This window comes from Cryptomeria japonica, chromosome 3 (genome assembly GCF_030272615.1).
Source record: "Cryptomeria japonica chromosome 3, Sugi_1.0, whole genome shotgun sequence".
In the NCBI taxonomy this organism is placed as follows: domain Eukaryota; kingdom Viridiplantae; phylum Streptophyta; class Pinopsida; order Cupressales; family Cupressaceae; genus Cryptomeria; species Cryptomeria japonica.
In genome coordinates this window covers 309,797,408-309,818,668 of record NC_081407.1, presented here as the reverse complement: position 1 = coordinate 309,818,668, position 21,261 = coordinate 309,797,408, and the positions used below count along the sequence as shown (strand labels likewise).

General features: G+C 32.9%; 1 protein-coding gene across 5 annotated transcripts; it reads right to left on the bottom strand.

The window, feature by feature from the left end:
- Positions 1 to 4,201: 4,201 nt before the first annotated feature.
- On the bottom strand, positions 4,202 to 9,531 carry LOC131874614 (uncharacterized). Of its 5 annotated transcripts, XM_059218259.1 has the most exons (5): positions 9,174 to 9,531; positions 8,856 to 9,082; positions 7,755 to 8,054; positions 4,718 to 4,750; positions 4,202 to 4,548 (listed from the first exon to the last, which is right to left on the bottom strand). In XM_059218259.1, exons 2-5 carry the CDS (start codon positions 8,935 to 8,937, stop codon positions 4,523 to 4,525), a joined length of 441 nt encoding a protein of 146 aa, XP_059074242.1. In that variant the 5' UTR covers positions 8,938 to 9,082; positions 9,174 to 9,531; the 3' UTR covers positions 4,202 to 4,522. The 5 variants fall into 5 exon arrangements, 4 of the variants coding, with proteins under 4 accessions (XP_059074242.1, XP_059074241.1, XP_059074243.1 ...); XM_059218258.1 differs by lacking the exon at positions 4,202 to 4,548 and having other exon boundaries at positions 4,579 to 4,750; XM_059218260.1 differs by lacking the exon at positions 4,202 to 4,548 and having other exon boundaries at positions 4,586 to 4,750; positions 8,777 to 9,082; positions 9,174 to 9,524.
- Between the last annotated feature and the right edge of the window lie 11,730 nt (positions 9,532 to 21,261).

Below are 21,261 nucleotides of genomic sequence, written 5' to 3'. Positions count from 1 at the left end.
GAAGGATTCCTCCCTAGCTAAAAGAGATGTTATAGCGTCGGTAGAAATCTTACAAGCTGACTCAGCAAGATCAAATGTGTGAATGGCCTATTGGCCTTACACATTCGATGAATAGGCCATTCACACATTTGATGAATCTATAACTTATATTAATCCTTTAATATCTTTATTAAGTCACATATGCATTATCAAGTTTAATGATTAAACATACATTATCGAGTTTGACTTATTGGATTTGTTACAAAGGGGCCGACTTTTGGTTAAAGTCCGCCACCCCTTGATTGAAGGCATGCGATGCTTCATGAAGGTCGTGCCTCCTTGATGAGAGCCGACTCTTGGATATCTCCTTTCGATGGATATATATGGACGTAGTCTTCCCTCTTTGGAAAAGAGATACGATAACAAGTTCAATCATAATTACGCAGATCGAACTCTTGTACAAGCAGATCAATTTGAGAAATTTATGTAACGTGCTCGGGGGTGACAATAAGAGCTTATCATCTATGGTTGGGAAGACAACAGATTTGATGTTTGTGTGTGGTTAACAAGCACTACCTTAAAATCAACATGAGGCACATTCATGAATTAATAAAATGTATTTTTGTAATTAATGAACATCAATATCTAAACTTCAATCAAAATTTAAATACAAACGCTTTAATAAATTTAGACACTTCTAGCCTTCTCATGTCTTGTCACCATCTACATTCATAAATCACTTCCCTTGTTTTTCCACAATCCCATCCTTGTAGTATATAGGCCATATTGTTATGTAAATAGTTTCTTAATGGGCTTTGCTTCAGTTTCAATTGAATAGCTTCATATAAAATCTTCAAATCTCAATAAAATTTTCTGGTGTTGGCGCAGAAAGTTATTACGTTTGACAAAACATTCATTTAGAAATAGTAAATCATAATTTAAGTTCATTTTTTCGTAGTTTTAACTTTAGACTATAAAAGAACAACATATGTTTTATTTTTCCAGAGATGCAAAATGTTTACTATCCATAATTGATAATACTTATTTTAACTTTTTTTTTAAAATTAAATGTAGCAGTTGTTAATCCCCAAGCCAGCAGTGAGGTAGATGTATAGGTGGAGAAGTTCAACCAAAAGTTACGTTTAACTATCCAATTCTCAATACTGCAAGAGGGAAAAATATTTAGTAACAGTTTAAATAAGAAAATAATAAGAAAATAACAATATCTTCCCTAAAATCTAACTATTTAGCTGACGGTTCAAATAATAATAAAATAACAATCTATTCCCCATCCCAAAACAAACTTACACATATATACTAGCACTTGCATCAAATGAAGGTGCAATGGTAAAGTCGATAATAATATATGTTAAAAAGTTAAATCTAAGGTTATTTTTAACTAATAACTAAATTTAAGTTTTATACTAATAATCAACATTCTTTTTCATCTCTTAATCAAATATGATTGGAAAATGGAAAATGGAAAATGGAAAATGGAAATGAATGAAGAGTAAAATCCATAAATCATTTTATAATATTGTTAAACACATATGAACAGTTTTCTCTACATTCTCAGCCTATTAAACTTTATTTAACATCAGTTAATTCTGGATAGATAATTTTCTCTACATTCTCAACCTATTAAACTTTATTTTAAATCATTTTAATTTTGAATAGGTAAAATATAAATGTATAGAGCCAAGGGTAGAATAATTAAAGAAGGTAAATATCCTAATTGTATTTATAAATTAAGATCATGTTTGTTTTCTCTACATTATCAATCTATTAAACTTTATTTAACATCATTTTAATTTGAGTAGGTAAAATATAAATGTATCGAGCCAAGGGTAGAATAATTAAAGAATGTAAATATCCTAATTGTATTTATAAATTAAATTCATGTTTGTAGGAGTGACTATGCAAGATGTGATTCTAATATTTTAAATTAAGATCGAGTTTGTAGAAGTGACTATCCAAGATGTGATACTAATTTGTAAAAAAAAATTATCATTAATAAAAGAAAATCAAATCCATCATTAATCTTGAAATAAAGACCCTCTATTCTCATATTTAATTATCATGATATTCTAATTTTATTCTTAATCTAAAAACAATCTTCTAGGATAATTATGTAATGATTGCATTTATTTAAAATTAAAATACATTTTTGAATAAAATTAAATAAATCTCTTAAACAAGTTCTAAATGCACGTATACATTTTTTTAATATGCAATCTAGGGTTTCTTCTATTAAATATGGGCAGGCCAATTTAATATATTCAATGAATTTCATAGTGCTTCTCGGACATGCTTTTCTCAAAATGTTTTAAGTTTCTTGATAATGCATTATTATTTTATCTTGTTTGCTCAGAATACATTATTTCTGAATTATTTTTTTAAGTGCAAATTTAATAGTAGATAATCACATGACCGCGCTCCAAGTGAAAGCTGTCGAGATTTCTTACTGGACAGCTTCATTAGCAAGTATTTGTACGGAAAAAGGGCCAGACATAGGGCCACTGAAGGGGCAAAAGAAATAATTTGTCCCAAAAGATCCGCCCTCCAAGTGCACTTTCTGTCCATTGCTTTACATCCCCAATTCTGTTCTCACGTCTGGTTTTGTATTATCTGTCACTGCTTCAATGTTGCTGATGACATTAAAAATAGGTGGAGTTCCCATTCTTTTCTTCATACATCCCTCTACTTATCACTTGGCTCTCTTCATTCTCATTTTTTATTCTTGCTCCCAGTGTTTCTAGTTCCTCAAGGCTAATGGCAATTTAAACAGTGAGAACTGGCGGTGAAGCAGTCAAAGGAATGACGGTAGACAAATATGGGCCCCACATACAATGTATTAAAGATGAAAAATCATTTGTCGGAACTTTATGGAAACAGATTCGACGTCCACGGAAAATAGCCTATCGGCTAATAATGGCTTTCTCTCAAGTTGCGTAAATCTTGAAAAGTGCAGAATCATATATACATCTATATGTATAAGCGCGCACATACAAACGTATGTATGCTATATGTATATATATACACATACAAACGTATATGTGTATATATACACATATACACATATGTATATGTATATGTATGTATATGGACACTGCTAATTTGACTCTAAAATGGCTGATTAACCTTTGTGGTATACACAGCTAAAAAAATAAAAGACGCAGCTAGTTCTGCTGAGCTGAGATGTGTAATTTTCAACTTACATTTATTATGCGAAAATCATGGCATTTTTGGAACCAAATTAACTACAGATACACATACAAACATACATATGTATGTGCATATACATATGTATATGCTTATACATATGTATATGTATATGCATATATATGTATGCATAGATATATGGACAATAGTTATTCTGGCTCCAAAACCACATTAAAAACGCACATGTTAGCAGGTGATAATAATAAACACATACAACTCACATTATGCATGTGGCTTTGACCTCACCCTCACAGCCACAAACCCTGTGTCCAATTTTCACACCTCCTGCACACCCAGCGATACAATGGACACAGAAAACTACGAGCAGACATGTCAGCTCACAAAAACCCCGACGAGATTTTAAAAAAATATATGTATATATCCATACAATGTATATACCTCAACTGGATGCGCAGCTCCCTCACTCTGTGATTCAACCAGGGACAGTCAACCAGAACAATCGAGATTTTCTCGAATTATTTCACCTCTTGTCGAATTATTTCGGTTCTCTCTCGCCCTCCCTCGCCCATGCAGCTCCCGTATGAAAGAATCCGAAAAAATTTCGAACTGTCGGGTTATTGATTCTTTTTATTTGTTTTCCCTGAAATCTCAAAAAAAAAAAATTGGGCTTTTTTCAACACTTGTAGCCATGCCCGTAACTGTGAGAGCGGCTGGCAAAATGTTAGCCGCGTGCAAGCTTTTCTGTCAACCGCAAAATAGCAACATGCCTCCACGTCACCGGACGGCAATATGCCTCTACGTCATTGGTGGGTCCTATAACATCGGTCTCATGGCATCCAATCCTCGCATGCAATATAAAGGAGGCATGCAGTTTTGCAGCCAGAATAGCTACTGCCCATATATCTATGCATACATATATGCGTATACATATACATATATCGATACATACATATATATGTGTATACATATATCTACACATATATGTGTATACATATATCTACACATACATATTGATAATACTGTGCACACAACACACAAAACCCAGAAACAATACATAACTACCTAAATAGGAGGAAGTTGTTGAAAGACTCTATGCACTCCACAATACACTCAGGCCCAAGTTAGAATATCCAACACAGATATAGAAGAAAGATGTTCCCCAAATAGTGATAGCTACCATTGCTACCGCTAAAGCACTGATAATGGTAGATGTTGAGTAAAGGGCTCCAGCTTTAGATGTTGGCTTTTCACTGGGTGTTGGTGAAATATCTCCTACAGAAGTTGTGGGAGGAAGTAAAGATGGTGAGTTGGATGAAGGAGACACTGCATTTGGAGTTACAGGGGAAGATAAAGGAGAAGTTTATGTTGCTGGTGGTGCACTAGAGCCTGCATGTGCAGCCATTAAAATATGTTACATACTATTTTTGTTATAAAACTTCTATTCATATCAGTTGCAGTTGGAAAAAGGAAATAACACAACTCTCTATCTAAAATTACCCTTTAACTACAGATGTAGATGACATTTAAGCCAAGCCAAAAGAAAATGTAAACATACCTGTAGATGGAGAAGTATTTAAAGCTCCTGCAGCTGTTGGCAAACAACAGCAAGAAGCATATCAATTACTGTTGGTTCTTTAAAATTGAATAGAATAATTACTTATTTTTATTGTTTCTGGATTTAATTGTGTATATGTATGTAACATACATCTAAACAGTCGTTAATTTACCTCAGCACATTCTACAACAAAGTCCAACACTGATTTCTGAAATACAATAACTAACTGTTTCTCCTTTTAGAAGCTCACGGGCCTGTGTTTTGTTTATGGCAGAGTAATCCATGGCATGAATAATCGAGAAACAAAGAAGTTATATTAAGAAAAACATAGCAAGCAAAATGGTATGCCATCATTTTGCAATCGAAACAGGTAAAGGAAAATAAGAAGCAATAAGCAATAGGAGCTAGGAGAAGTAGAGAATGAGGCAAGTATCATTTTGCATTGAGCTGTGTATAAGCTAGTAAGAGAAAAGCTCAGAATAGAAAGAAGATCTCCATAATTTAGCGTACGTTGACTGCTCTGTTTTTCAACCGAACATGTGACTACATTTAAAACAAATGTTTTCAAGAAGTAGAACAGAAAACGTATTAAAAGATTTGAATTGCCTATGATAGATTTGACACATTTGTCACCTAAGCGGCTTCAAACAAGGATGTGAAGCCATACAAGATGCAGAAAAATATTCATCTCCAACAAAAATGGAAAATACGAGATACAATAGGGAACATTCAGCTGAGACTTTGGAGAAGGATCTAGGATTTCAGAAAGGTCCAAGCTTCCCCATCAACAAAGGAAAGGACTTCACAGTGGAGGTTGTGAGGTCCAATGACAATATTTCAGATATTAATCCATCTATTGGCTGGAAAGATCTTGATGAACACAGTGTCAGTAGGAACTTTTGACAGTCTCCATCTTTGAATTAATTATATGCTAAGTCACCAGGTTCGAATTCGAATTCGAAGTTCGACAACTTTGAAATTCGAATGAAGTTCGATGAGGGAAAAATTCGAAATGTATAAAATTCGAATTAAGTTCGCCATATGTATAAATATGCCAGATATATTCTATAAAACAACCAATCTTTCATATGGGGGATGGTTCCATATGAATTGCTAATAAGGTTTATTGTAAGTAACATCTTTATCTCATCTTATGAGAATAACAGAATCACCAAATACTGGAATACCTCACTGATTGGGTTTTTTTTTTGTTCGGCGAATTTTAACGAATTTTTTTTTTTTTTTGAAGTCGGCGAATTTCGAACTTCAAGGATGAAATTCGGCCGAACCTGGTGACTTAGATTATATGTATATATATGTAATGACTGATATAGTATTAGAAACAATGGTTGCACAAGGCAAAAGACCTCTGTAAGTAGGAGCTTGGCTTATATTGGATCCCCATGCAGTGGACACAAATGTACAGTTTTCTGCAAGTCCATAGGATGGACCCATGGCAGAAGCACTCAGACCAAATACCGAAAATTTCTTCACAAAGCTTTCCACAACACTACCATTTATAGGTTCATTAATCACTATAAGATTTCTTAGGGTCTCTAGATTCAGTTTGACGTGTGGTTTTCTATTAGATCCACTGCTCATGTAGTTTTGCACAAGAGGAAGAGAAAGAGATGGCACTGGTGTGCAGGTAGCCTTGTATTTGCTTACCATTTCCAGCCACAAGATTGGCCTCTTGATGAACATGAATGGAGAAGTTAAAATACAGGTTGCAGCACAAACAATGGTTAGGAGAAGGAACATGAGGCCACAGTCATGGTACTGAGGAAGCCATGAAACAATAACACTCCATGGTTCAAGATCATAGGCTTTTCTTGCTGCTCTTACATTGTGTGCTGCATATCCTGCTGTTATCATGATTGGCTTGGGGCTGCCTGTTGCACCAGAAGTGTACTGTATCAAAAATAGGTCTTCTGCTTTACATCCACTGTACTTTCTCTCACCTCCTCCATTAGTTAATAATTTCTCTTGTGGATTGGCTTTGAATAAAGATGCCAGTGATATCCACTGCATTTTCTTCAACAAAGTACCCATTTCATTAGCATCATTCTTCTTTATGACACTTGAAATATAGGCAGGATAAGCTATGGCAGCCTTCGGTTGAGTCTCTTGCAGTATCCTTACAAGTTTACGGCAATCCTCCTGAAAGATAGAAATACTTTATCTTATTCAAAATAGGATACCTCTGCTCCTTAAATTTTAAAATTTATAACTGTGGAAAAATTGACCTTCTAAATTACTGAGTTCGTTCACAAAACATTATATTAATAACATAATAGTAAAAGATATAATTGAATGAAAAAAAGAATGTAAATGATCACAATAGAAATAATGAATTTACAGGTGTTTCGGAATACATGGATGTCTAAATTGTCACTGATTCAGATCCAAATTCAAAATAAGTTGATTAAGAGCACATCTCGTACACAAATTAGGTGTGACAGAGGGTATCAAACAAATTAATCCAAAGTAACATTTTCAAATTAAAAATAATCGGGGAACAACTCACAGCTACATATTCTATTGGAGAAATAACCCTTTACATGCCTACTCTATGCTCATATCAAGAATACCAACTACGTACATGAGAGCTGAAGCAATGCATAACCATTTAATCTAACAGTATGTCATACCTATCATATATAATCATAGGAATATGATAATAAATAATCTAGTATACCAACATAATGATAATATCATCTCTATCTGTAAACATGTAAATAACTATATAGATAAATATTAGATGATGAGATCACTAAATAATCACATAAATAAATCAGATGTCTATAAAGATAACAATCAGTAACAAAGATGGTAATCCAATCTTGAAAACATAACATGCATTTAAGATATACCACATAATTTGAACACCATTCACAACATTCAATATTACTATTAGTATAAAAGTTGTATATAACAATTCAATAGCTTAAAGTCTACCCAAGAGCCTTGTTCGTTTATGGAATAATCCAGAGGAACCATATAATAAAAACTATTAAAAAATAAAATGCTTCTTTACCTGAGAAGAGAAGGATGGATGAGGAGGAAGCCATGGGAACACTCACTAGCCCAGCTCTTTGGCACCCAAATATGATTCCCACAAATTCAATCCCAGGTGGGCAGAGAATCAAAACTGTATCACTTCTTTGCAGTGTACTCCTAAGATTTGAGGCAATGGTGGATGCGGAAGCATGGAGCTCTGAGTATGTCAAACTGCACTGCTCATTGCCTGCTTCATCCACCCACTTGAAAGCAGATTTATTGGCCAAATGCTGATGTTTAGCCCACATTGGAAGATAAAGATCCACCACTGGTTGGTCTGGAAATAGAATATCATAATTTTCATACATTCTGAAAATCCTATAGATTTGAGAACAAAAATCCTCTTGCAAAAAGCTGTAGACAACTTCAACTCCAACTTTAAAGAAAGATAAAAGCTTCTGATAATGGGTTTATTATCTACGCTCAAAATCAAATGATTGTGCTTCATATTCTGAAGCAAAACATTAAATTTATATATCCACACTGCAGTCAAGCAACGGAGGTTTCAATAAATGACAGCTGTAAAACAGTGGAAGACATAATCTATGTTGAGCAGCTCATTTTTGATCGAGAAGCAGAGGATATGCCTAATCATATTCTAATTCCTCCATTCGAAAATCATTATGATCCTATAAAAGAGTGGAGAGTTATGCTACAAGGTGATTTACGCTTTTATCGTAATGTCCAAAAAATATAGGCCAATCAAATCCTTCAATGCAAATCAACAGGCCACAAATTGAAGCCTCTAATCAAAGAAACGATAATGGAGGAAATCATGCCAAATTAATGGCACTGCTAATCGCCTAAAATTTCCAATAGATGCAAACGCCTTAAAACCTTGGCTCCAAACTCAATCTAAGAAGAGAGAATAAACCGAAAACAAAACCATTGATATGCAATGTAAGCTTTGGCAATGGAATAGAACAATTTTAAGGTTTTACTTGAGCAAAGAAAATTTGTTATTAAAAAAAAATTGCATTATCTAAATGCGATACGAACCAGACATTTCTATGATGAATGCCCTCGTTTCCATGTATGAGGAATGTGGGAATGTCAAGGGTGCATACACATACACTACCTAAGTAGCAACAGGTCCTCTGCACTGCATGCCCAAAATGAAAACCTTTATCGCCAGTGTCCAACCTTCTGATTTTGAACATTTACAACAATCTTTGTATCCATATCCATTAAAGCATCTCTATTGGCCTGCACAAGTTCTGAGTGCATTTTAAGCTTCCTGAAAAAAGATGGGAATAGAAGGTGTTGCAAGTGTTGAGAAAACGCCTCTTTACACAGATCCTCAACCTGAAACCACATAAATTCAACGTTTAATAGGTTTTCAATGAAACACCAACAGCAAAAACTAAACATGTTTAAAAGCGAATATTCAACTCACTGCTTTTTCAATCAACATCTGTTTGTTGGACATTATTGGCAGAGACCTCTGGTACTAGAAATGTGACGGTGAAGAGCGGTTTGGCATTTCAGAATGCCGAAACAGGTTTCCGGTTTGTAGGAAGTTTCACAAAAATCATGCATTCTTAGGGTTTCACTTGCTTCTGCCACACGTTACTGGAATGCAAATGCAGAGAGACGGGTGGACGAAAATAGCAGCAGGGACTGGCAGCGACAGCAATGGTATGTCAGAATATGCAGCCTCCTTTTCGAAAACCCAAGACCTTTATTTCGCTGCCCTGCCTTGTTAGTAGTGCGTTCTCTCTTATAGGAAACTGTAAACAATTCTGAATGCATCTGTCGGCCGTGTGCAAAGCCAATCAGAGATTGCCAACATACCGTGCACCAAAATTTTTACTAAAAATTGAGCAATTTTTTAATAACGCATAGTTAGAAATAAAGCTATGCAAAACTTTCGGGCAAGTTGATTGGCTGAAGGATAAATGATTAATCACTGTTTACCATTTGAAGCCTCCGCTATAGTTACCTACAGGCAGGAACTAACAAAAGGAGCTCACTTTAACATGTATTATTTAAATCCTCAAACATTTAACAACGAAATTCTTCAAGAGGTTACTGCCTTGCATACTGAACGACACAAGGGAAAATTATCACAAGCAAGTATTTTTTGGAAATCATAGCCCATAGTTACTGTAAGCTTAATATAAAAGATTGTAAAATCTTAGAGAGTTCATTGGACGACTATACTGCTATCTATCTCGTACATGAGAAAAGAATCTTTAAAATAAATTCCAATCGTCACTGAAGATATAATTTAATATAGAAAAGTTTGAATAATCTTGAGCCTTAAAATGCCCCCAGGCTTGTACCCCGATGGTATATCGTTGCAATGGTGACCACTACGACACATATTTAGTGCTGCTTTATACACGTAGCAAGGGAGTGGGAGGATGACCCATGCCGACCCAGGGGATTAGTGGCTTGCCCTGTACGTTGTTTGAGAACCAAAAATGGGACTAATAAGACTCTCTAGGTCACTGGATCACCGAATCACAATAAATAATAAGAAAAAGGACTTTTGGTACTTAAAATGAACAATGGAAGAGTGTTATTCTGAGATTGATAATATGGTGCCTTGTTCAACATTAGAAATTCTTAAAGATTATACCAGTGAAACTTAGCATTATGCAAAACAAACAAATAAACATTTCGAATGAAAATATGGTGCCTTGTTCAACATTAGACATTCTTAAAGATTATAAACAGCGAAACTTAGCATTATGCAAAACAAACAAATAAACATTTCGAATGAAGATCATAGAGAGATTAAAATTAGAATCTCTTAAACTTACTTTATAAGAGTTAAACAAGGAGAACTCAATTCAATCTTTATAAGTGATAGAAACCCACTTCCAAGGCCAACTTCTCATACCACACCATACATAAATGTCTTAAAATATGTGCGATAATAAATTTCTTAATATAAAAACAATTATATTAAAAGGAACAGAAAGAAGGAAAAAAGGGGGAAAAAATAGAAGCAACCCAGAATTAATGGGGTCAAAATGAACAGCTTTTGCAAACAAACAATTATTTCTCAACAAGAAACTTGTCCAGCAGGCTCTGTTTTGAGGATAACAATGCAAATGCCATGATGGTGACTAAGCTCAACCAAGAAAGTTTGGGTACAAGCCAAGGTGAATTTTGGCAGATCAGAAAACAGAAAGGTCGTTATTTATTCATGGCTGAGTCAGGCACAATCTAGCCTATGAAACCTGTCTTGTGAAAGCTCCAAAGGGATTTTTTCCCATTTAACTTAATTCCTTACTTGAAATTTGCACCCCTGGATTTCGACATGGTGGTTCAAGCCTAGGATAAACTAGACCTTGTCAATCCACACCAGAAGCACAAACCTTGGAGTTGCCGTAAAGCAAAAGGGTATTCGAAGGTTGATAATGCATCCTCCAGTGCATCAGACAACATGGCAGATGAAGGAACTCACCAATTTACATACCAACAATATATAGCAAGAAAATACAGAATGCCAAATTTAAATTTAAAGTATAGTTGGGGATAAAACTAAAGGTGAAGTCAAAACCACATGGTAAGATGAAAGAAATATAAACCCTCAACAGATCCATTTCCCTAAACCAAAATGGATTGTCGTAAAGTAACAGAGTGATCAACCCTAGGTTTTAATTAACATCAGTTTCAAAAACACTGTCAAGGGTTTGAACTCCATGAGGCCAATTAATTCCATAGAGGCAATATAGAATACAAGCTCGGAAGTTGTGATTTTAAACCCAGCAGACTGATCCCCAGTGTAATTCAACACAAAATGCCATATAATAATAAATTGCACTCGGAAAACTGTCACAGCTTTGGCACTGGGACTTGGAATGGTGTGACGACTTCAATACCCCCCCTAATACCAATGTCAGTCAGTCAAAGCTGCAGCACTTGAAAAGGTGTAGAAACTTCCCGAAACCATTGGCAGGTATCACTGCTGCAACAATTGAACATGGAAGAGTTTATAAGCTTCATTAACCTTTCTTGTAGCATTGGTAATCTGTCACAACTGCAGCACTTGAATATGCAAGTGTAGAAAATCATAAATAACCGGTGTGTTGCCATGTCTGGTTTAGGGTTCATGATAGATATTCAAAACTTGCAAGAAAAAAAAAGATAAATTTAAATGTACACATAGATACAGACATTCATATATATCATACACGCATATATACATATTGGATAGTTTGTAGTTGTGATTAACCCATATACATGTATATGTATTTATATATGAGTTTGTATATGTATATATACGTGTATGGGTACAACTCAAATATATATATATACATGCATATTGATATGCAATGTCTGTATATGTATGTATACAACACAAATCTAAGTTACTGGTTTTGGTAGAGGTACCAGTGTTAGATAGGGCTGTGGAGTTTTTTTTTTCTTTGGTGCTGGTACATGTTTGGATATGTATATATGTATTAAAAAAATTAAAATTATATAATATAAAACAGTGATACTCATAAGTGCCAATACAAAATATTGGTAGAGGTACCAGTGTTAGATAGGGCTGTGGAGTTTTTTTTTTTCTTTGGTGCTGGTACATGTTTGGATATGTATATATGTATTAAAAAAATTAAAATTATATAATATAAAATAGTGATACTCATAAGTGCCAATACAAAATATTTTTAAATATCTCATAATTTGTAAAAATGAAGATAATCATAAATTCATAATTCAGTGATTTGTCAATTTCAATACACAATGAATATTACAGTCAATATTTAATAATCTTCATAGTGCTCTTCATCAAAAGCATCGAAGACAACACTTGGTACAATTTCACTTGAACTGCAAGTTACAATGCCACTTCCACTAGCCATGCACTTCACAAGCTGCCTCATCTAAAGCCATTTTTCGGCAAGTTGTGCAACAATAACCTCCAAATCAACACACTTACGAGTTAGATCTTGATTCCTTGTCATCACCTCATTGTCATCAAGTTTCTTACGTGACAAAAGATCCTAATAACTAGAGGGTGTCTAGAGTGGAGACCTTAATGGGGTTGAGGGATAGTTACAATGCCACTTCCACTAGCCATGCACTTTACAAGTTGCCTCATGTAAAGCCATTTTTTGGCAAGTTCTGCAACAATAACCTCTAAATCAACACACTTACGAGTTAGGTCCCAAGTCCTTGTCACCACCTCATTGTAATCAAGTTTCATACATGACATGAGATCCTAATAACTAGAGGGTGTCTAGAGCAGAGACCTTAATGGGGTTGAGGTATAGTTACAATGCCACTTCCACTAGCCATGCACTTTACAAGCTGCCTCATCTAAATCCATTTTTTGACAAGTTCTGCAACAATAACCTCTAAATCAACACACTTATGAGTTAGGTCCCAATTCCTTGTCACCGCCTCATTGTAATCAAGTTTCTTACATGACAAGAGATCCTAATAACTAGAGGGTGTCTAGATTGGAGACCTTAATGGGGTTGAGGGATAGCACTGTTTGAGGGGTCTAGGGGCAACGCTCTACCACCGAGCCCAAATTAAGGCCTTTGAAACCACACAAACCTTCATGATGCATGTCACTTTCACAATTTTATTGCTCAAGGATGAAACTATGTATGCAAACACTTATCTTTGTATATAAAAAATATTTGTTTCTTGACTTTTTGGGGCAGTCCTTGCATTCCTTTGAGTTCACCTAGGTTCGGCCTCCTAGGTTTGGTCCCCCTTGGGCGAACCTAGAGGGCAACCAATTCAGGACTTGGACTTGAACCATACCCATATGGATGTGGGGAGAATTTTAGAGGAACTTGGTAACATCAGCACACATTGGCACACATTAATGTATCTATTTACATATATTCATACCTATGTATGATATATTATGTATATCATACAAGGAGCACTCTCCCAAACTCCCATAAGGAGCATTGCCCCTTTCCCAAACCTCCACCCACCATCCCTATTGTTAATGCAATCATTGCCATATTTTTTATGTTTATTAGTTTAAACTTAACTTAGCAAGTTAGTATGCCAAAGTTTCATTTGTAATTCTTCAACTTATTCTTGATTTTCTCCCAAAGTTCCAAAACTTTGCTCGCAATTGTTAATGTTCAAATTTTAATGCAATCATTTTTCATGTTTTCAATGAAAATGATTGCAATGTCTATTAGTATAAAGACTTTACATATTGTGGAAAAGTTTCATTTACAGTTCTTATACTTATTCCTTACACATCTTTTGATAATTAATTTTTCAAGTATTATTCCTAACACGTCTTCTTATAAATAATATTTCAAGTACTATAGGTATATGTGCCAACCCCCTTGCCGTCGTCCCCAAACTTAGGCCCTTGGTCCTCTCATCCTCGAAACTCATCCCCCCTCTTGAAACTCCATGGAACACTAATATATATGTATACATATACATACATGTATGTATATGTAAGTATAAATGTGTATATATGTATGTATGTGTTTATAGAAAATGAGATCCTAGGCCAATAGATGCAAACTAAGATCTCAAATTTCCTTAGCATGTCGTTGGAACATGAATAGGTTCTCCTATATTCCTAATAGGAGAGTTGAACACTTGGATTATGTTCCTTTGTTGTAATGAAATTGAGGATTATGTTCCTTTGTTCTAATGAAATTGAGATTGTGAAGCGTCTATTTTAGATCTAGGTTTAATGATAGCGAAATGAATATTTTCAGCAATAACCATAAATTACAAAAAGATAGACAAACTCAATAAGTTAGATATGGAGAGAGATAGAGAGAGGAACCTAGATTTGAAAATTGGAGATGAAAGTGTCGGACACGGGTGTCGAGTGCCCTAGTCTGAAGGTGCTTGAACTAATAAAAAGGAGCATGAATGCAATCAAGAGGTCTTGTAGGTTTGTTTCCCAAAAATTCAGCCAAAAACAGTCAGACACGGTCCAAGGGTTTTTGTCTGTTTGAAATCTATTGCAACTTGTAACAGTTTTCTTCGTGCTCGTGTAACACTTTCATTATTGGATCTAAACTTGCACACACAGGAAACAAGGAAGAAGGGTTTTGTTGTATAAGGGCTTGCCTAAATCAAAACTCATGTTGGTGTTCCCACCTCCACAACTACTATGGTGATGAAAATGAGTGCATGCCCTAGGGAGGACTAAGGCAAAATCAATGGAAATGTTGAAATGAAATGATTAAACCTTTTAGGTGTAGAACCCTCTCATGAAGGTGGTGGTGCAATGCTCTTTATGGAAAGTCCTGCAAGTGTTAATGCAATAACATGATAACCGCAGATGACAAGAATGTTGAATATTGTAGTTTGCTGCTTCTCGAATGTTCTTGATTGAATTGGTATACAAATTGATTGATTGCTTATAGCCTTTTGAATGATAGAAGATGCCCTTTAAATAGGGATCACAAAGCTAAATTTTGATAGCTAGTTGACAATTAAAACAATCAAGTGCAAAGTTCGAGACCATATTTCAAATTGTAAAGGCAAACACTTGCAATGGCAAAAATTTCAAGAGAATTTGGTGGGACTATGGAGTTGGGTGTCGTGGTCCCCCCCAAAATGAACTCTTCAAAAGGAAAACATGAGTTTCGAGGTTTCTGATATCAAATTTGGTCTTAATTTTGGCATTTGACGATGATTAAATTGTAGGATTAACGATGAAGATTTGAAGTATAATATGACACTAAAGTAGGTGCCAAATAGAGTGTGAAATTGTTAAGGTATACAATTTTGAATTTACAATACTATGTATGCAAGACTTAGAATTTGATGGTCACTCCTACCTATCATATGAAATTTTTATGATGATTTGGTCATTTCAATGCCTTTCATTTGACGTTTTGACGTTTTAAGAAAAATATTAGTTGCCAAAAAAATATATAAAAAGAAAGTTAAATTAGAAAATAATGAATTAGTGATATATGCAAAAATGTTAAATTTACTATAATCTTGTTTACAATTATATTCTATACTAGTTTATTTTTCTGGATTCGATTGTGTGTATTTTTTTCCCATCAACGTTTCGAATCACACTCTGTGATTCATCATCAGGATGAAGAGAATTCCAAAGATATGAAAGATGAATCTTTGGAATTCTCTTCATCCTGATGATGAATCACGGAGTGTGATTTGAAACGTTGATGGGCAAAAAATACACACAATCGAATCCAGAAAAATAAACTAGTATACAATATGGATTGTGGAAATCTCATAGCTTTAATTATATTCTATTTTGAAAATATTCTAAACTAATATATATTTATAGTAAACATTATAGAATCATATATATTATATATTAATCTTAAATGATAATTAGTTAATAATTAATAATAATAAATGTCAATTTTTTTAATTTGATCTATTATGATGAATTTCAGTTGAATATAATCTTATTAAAAATATTTTAAAATCTAATTAAATAAGTTTCTAAATTCATATAAAAAATAGAAACTATTCCAAAAATTTATATTAAAATATTTTAAATCTTAGAAACAGTCATATTTATCTTTTCAAAATATATTCCAAATTATTTTGTATTTTTATAATAAATATTATAAAATAATATATATTAACATTTTAAATTAGAATATTGTATTTAACTATAACAAATTTTATTGCATGTATGGTATTAATATTATAAATTAGAATACTATATTATATTTACTTATAAGAAATTTTACTATTTATTAATAATTTAAAGTGTCATCCATACAATCTAATAAATTTTAAGTTGTCATATATGTTTCAAAAGTGGAAAAACGGTCGTATAGACCATCAAATTCTAAGCCTGCATATATATACATACATAAATAAATATGTTTGCATACATACATACATACATACATAGATATATATATATATATACACACACACACACAAGCGCAATGACTAATCTTAAATCACACACACTAAGCAACATATTAAGCCTAGAGAATGTTAGTCAATTCGAGTGTTTAACATGAATGAATCATATAACATACATATATACACACAAATGCATATATAGACAAACGCATGCACATACATGTGTATATATATATACATACATATACCTACATATTTATGTATGTATATGTATATTTTAATTTTTTCTAAGTTTTGAATGTTTTCGATAAACCACTTGCAACACTACATATCTAAATGTATCCAATATGGCCAAAATATAGGCCAATTGTACTAGAGAGGCTATTTAAGATTTTTAGCACTCATTTTCAAGTGTTGCAGATGTAAGGTTGCCAAACATACTAGAAGATTATAGAAGCTTGTACGCTCTTCGATGTTCAAGTGTTGTAGCTATGACAATCGTTGATGGTATCGGGAAGGTTAGCTAAGTTTTAGACCGTCTAATGATCAAGTGTTGCAGCTTTAATAGATTGTCAATAGTATCAAGGAGGTTATTTAATCTGTCACACCATTTGAAGTCCATTTGCCAGAGGCATGAGAGGTTACCAATGGTATGAAGCAGATTTTTAAAGCCATCATGACCTTCCAAGTCCAAGTGCTGCAGCTGTGACAGGTTGCCAAAGGTGTCAAGGAGGTTAATGTGCTACAGGTGTGAGAGTGGAGCCATATATATGTCTATGTATAATCATACATAGATACATATGTATATAGATACACACGTATCATACATATATGTACATATATATAATATATTTATGTGTTTTTATATGTATGCATGTTTTAAACCACCTATTTATACCATTGGCAATCTGTCACAGCTGTAGCACTTGAATATGGAAGTGTCTAAAATTACAAATATGAAAGTGTCTAAAATCACAAATGAACTCATTGATACCATTGACCTATTCTTGGACCAAATCCTATACATTTGGATACAACATCATTGGCAATTTGTCACAGCTGTAGCACTTGAATATGGAATTGTCTAAAATCACAAATGAGCTCACTGATACAATTGGCCTATTCTTGGCCAAATCCTATACATTTGGACACAGCACCATTGGCAATCTATCACAGTTGTAACACTTTGGATATGGAACTGTCTAAAATCACAAACAAACTCACTGATACCATTGGCCTATTCTTGGGCCAAATCCTATACATTTGGATACAACACCACACCATTTGGTGTTGTATTTGGTTTAAGGATTATGTACAAATGTGCATGAGTGAGTGAGTGAGTGATTGAGAGAGTAATGTCCCTTTTTTGGGGGGGATATTTTTAATTTTTCTCTTCAAACAATAATATTTACTCCAAATTGATAATAGTTCATCAAAGATTAAAGATTTATGATAATAATATAATATTCAGATCAATAAATCATAGCACGATACCCAAAATTGATCAAATTGTTAATTCTCCGGAATTACTTGCAAACCGTTAAATTAGAGGTGTTTGTCCCTAACACAAAAGTGACAATACCAAGGGTTTTGGTCCTTAGCTTGCCCAAGAGCATGAAAGGGTTTTAGACATATTTATACTAGTTCGTAATATACTTATTTTACTTTTGGAAAAGTCACCATCCTTTAATTTGGTAATTCTTGTGTGTTATTTTTTACTTTTGAAGTAGTAAAATATATACTTCTTAATAGTTTTAATTTTGTAGTTTTACTTTAAAAAAAACATGTGGGCTTTGTTTGTGTTTTTATGTACATAATCATGACATGGGACCGTATCATTATAGAACAAGAGACGCAAAGCCTCAAGTTCTTATCAATAGTATGGCTAGTTTAGAGTAGAAAATGAAAAAAGAGGAAGAGAGAAACAAGGAGATAAGCATAGATAAAAATAAATAGAAAGTATAGACATAGAAAGAGATATGGAAAGAGATAGTTATAAGGAGGGCATCAAGTTTCTCCAATAGTGTGGCTAGTTTGGAGTAGAAAATGAAAAAGAAGAGAGAAACAAGGAGATAAGCATAGATAAAAATATATAGAAAGTATAGGTATAGAAAGAGATATGGAGAGAGATAGTTATAGGGAGGGCATCAAGTTTCTCCAATAGTGTGGCTAGTTTAGAGTAGAAAATGAAAAAGAAGAGACAAACAAGGAGATAAGTGCAGATACAAAATAGAAAGTAGAGATATAGAAATAGATATGCAGAGAGATAGTTATAGGGAGGGTGTCAAATTTCTGCGAATAGTTTGGCTAGTTTAGAGTAGAAAATAAAAAAGAAGAAAGAAACAAGGAGATAAGCACATATACAAATAAATAGAAAGTAGAGATATAGAAATAGATATGGAGAGAGATAGTTATAGGGAGGGGAGAGAGAAATGGGGGGAGATATAGATTTATGTGAAGATAAAGAGAGAAGATTCTATAGTCAAATTTTGCTAGATTTATTACCCTCTCACTAAATATAGTATATTACACTTATTGTACTTTGTCGAGAATTATTTATTGTTTTTTATTAAAAAAGCAGTGAGAATTATTTATTGTTGTTATTTGTAAAGAAATTTATTTGTTTACTATGATGGTGCTCAAATTGTAAGAAATTACTCTACATCACCCCTAAACCTATTTGTATCTGTTTTCTACATCAAACTTGACAAGAGGTCTATTTGTTGACATTATTTGAAAAAGAGATAGTTATGTAATAGGTGTGGTTTCTAATTGTTTGCAATTAGTGTAATTCAAACTATCTAAACCTACTATTATTAGTTAATGTATAATAATATACATAATTAGATTTTTAAATATATATATGATCATTAAATTAATTAAATCAAATTAATAGTATAAAATATAGATTTTCTTAATATTAGTTACTTTTAATTTTAATATATATTAATTAAAAAATTTAAATTAATTAACAATAAGAGTTAGATATATATATTTCACCACCTTAAATAAATGTACTTATCTTTTTAAATGAATTAAACAAGCTTACTTTAAAATGGCTATTTAAAAAAGTTTAGAATATTTTAAATATATATTTTTAATAGTTTTACTTTCTTTTTTGTAAATGTCTTAACATTTTTACATAATCAAATCGATTTTAAAAATATTTAATATTTATTTCAAAGGGAAATTTTGGTCTAAAAAGCGTTGATTTCAATGTTCCACTTTGATGCAAAAATGGGATCCCACTATTGTGGGATCACCCTTTTCATTTAATAATTTTTTAATCTATGTCATTTACAGTTTAATTTTTATGTGTAACATCACAACATGATGTTACGTGCCTTTTACTATTCTAGAACACCTCTCAACATAAATACTATCCCAATATTATTGCAACAAGAAAGAAAAATACAAATAAAACAATTTTAAGTAAAATAACATAACTCTTAAGTAAATAAAATATATAAAACTTTTTTAAGTAAATAAAAATAACTCACTAAGTAAAATAACTTTAAAATAATTCTTAAACTATTAAGGTATCTATGTTAATTTATTACAATTAATTAATTAGGTAAGTTATATTATTTAGTGAATTAGGTTAATGTTTATTCATTTGTTTAAAAAAAAAATCAACTTATTTATTTCTCTTTCATAATAATTCTTCCATATATCTCTTTTATTTTTAATCCATGCATAATTAATTAGTCAAAATAAATAAATAAAAGTAATTAATTCTTTTCATCCATTTTAGAACCCAGTAAGAAGTTGTCCTAACTCTTACTTTTGACTATTTTTGATCAATTAAAATTCCCTATTTTATCAAGTTGATGTTCATTATTCATCATTCACATTTATAATTATATAACTAGATATTCCTTAAAGGAAAGGATGGGGAGAAAATGAGAGATTGATATGTACAATTATACATTAGATATTCAAAGAAAAGGGGGGAGAAAACAAGAATTCATCTAATAATTCCTTAAATAAAAGAAGGGGAGAAAATGAAAGTTTGATATGTACAATTATACATCTAGATATTCAAAGAAAAGAGGGGCGAAATCAAATAGCATCTAAATATTTCTTAATTAAAAGAAAAGAAGAGAGAAAATCAGAGTTTGATATGTACATGTTGCACAACTCTTTGATTAAATGTATCTATCACATTTTGAGCAAGTCAACTTCAATTAATATCTTGAGCAAATCAAATTCAACAAAAGGTTTTGTGTTGCTAAGATTGTTGCAATTTGGGATTATGTTTGATTTAGAAGAGAGGGTTTCATGCTTTGAACTTTTCATATATTTTGTTTTAAAATTTATAGTATCCACAAATTTGTGGAAGTCTTATCAGGTCAATTTTCTCCCCTTTTAAGGGTGAGAACTATTTAAGGTGGGTTGATTGTCTTTTAAGGGTGAGAATTGTTTAAGGTGGGTTGTGTTGATGTGTTTTTCATGCACATGCGAGCGCAGAATAATATACCAAGGTATCTTATCCTCTCTTGAACAAAGTTTCCCAACTACTGAAGATCTTGCCAAAGGATCAATCAGAGTAACTCCAAGGTTCTTGTATGTAGGTTATCTACTTGTGGATAAGCTCTTGTGGTATGATGTGATTTTGTTGGAATCACAAGGGGACTTACATTTGACTGCCTGAGCGTCTGATTTGCTTTGGATATCATTGGAACATGGGTCTTTACTGATCCTTGATTTTTTTA

Coding starts and splice junctions, on each gene's coding strand:
- LOC131874614 (XM_059218258.1), bottom strand. CDS start 8,937: ATGTTCAAAATCAGAAGGTTGGACACTGGCGATAAAGGTTTTCATTTT. Junction 8,055..8,855: donor GAGGACCTGTTGCTACTTAG/GTAGTGTATGTG, acceptor TTCTATTTCCAG/ACCAACCAGTGGTGGATCTT. Junction 4,751..7,754: donor ATCCATCCTTCTCTTCTCAG/GTAAAGAAGCAT, acceptor GTTTGCCAACAG/CTGCAGGAGCTTTAAATACT.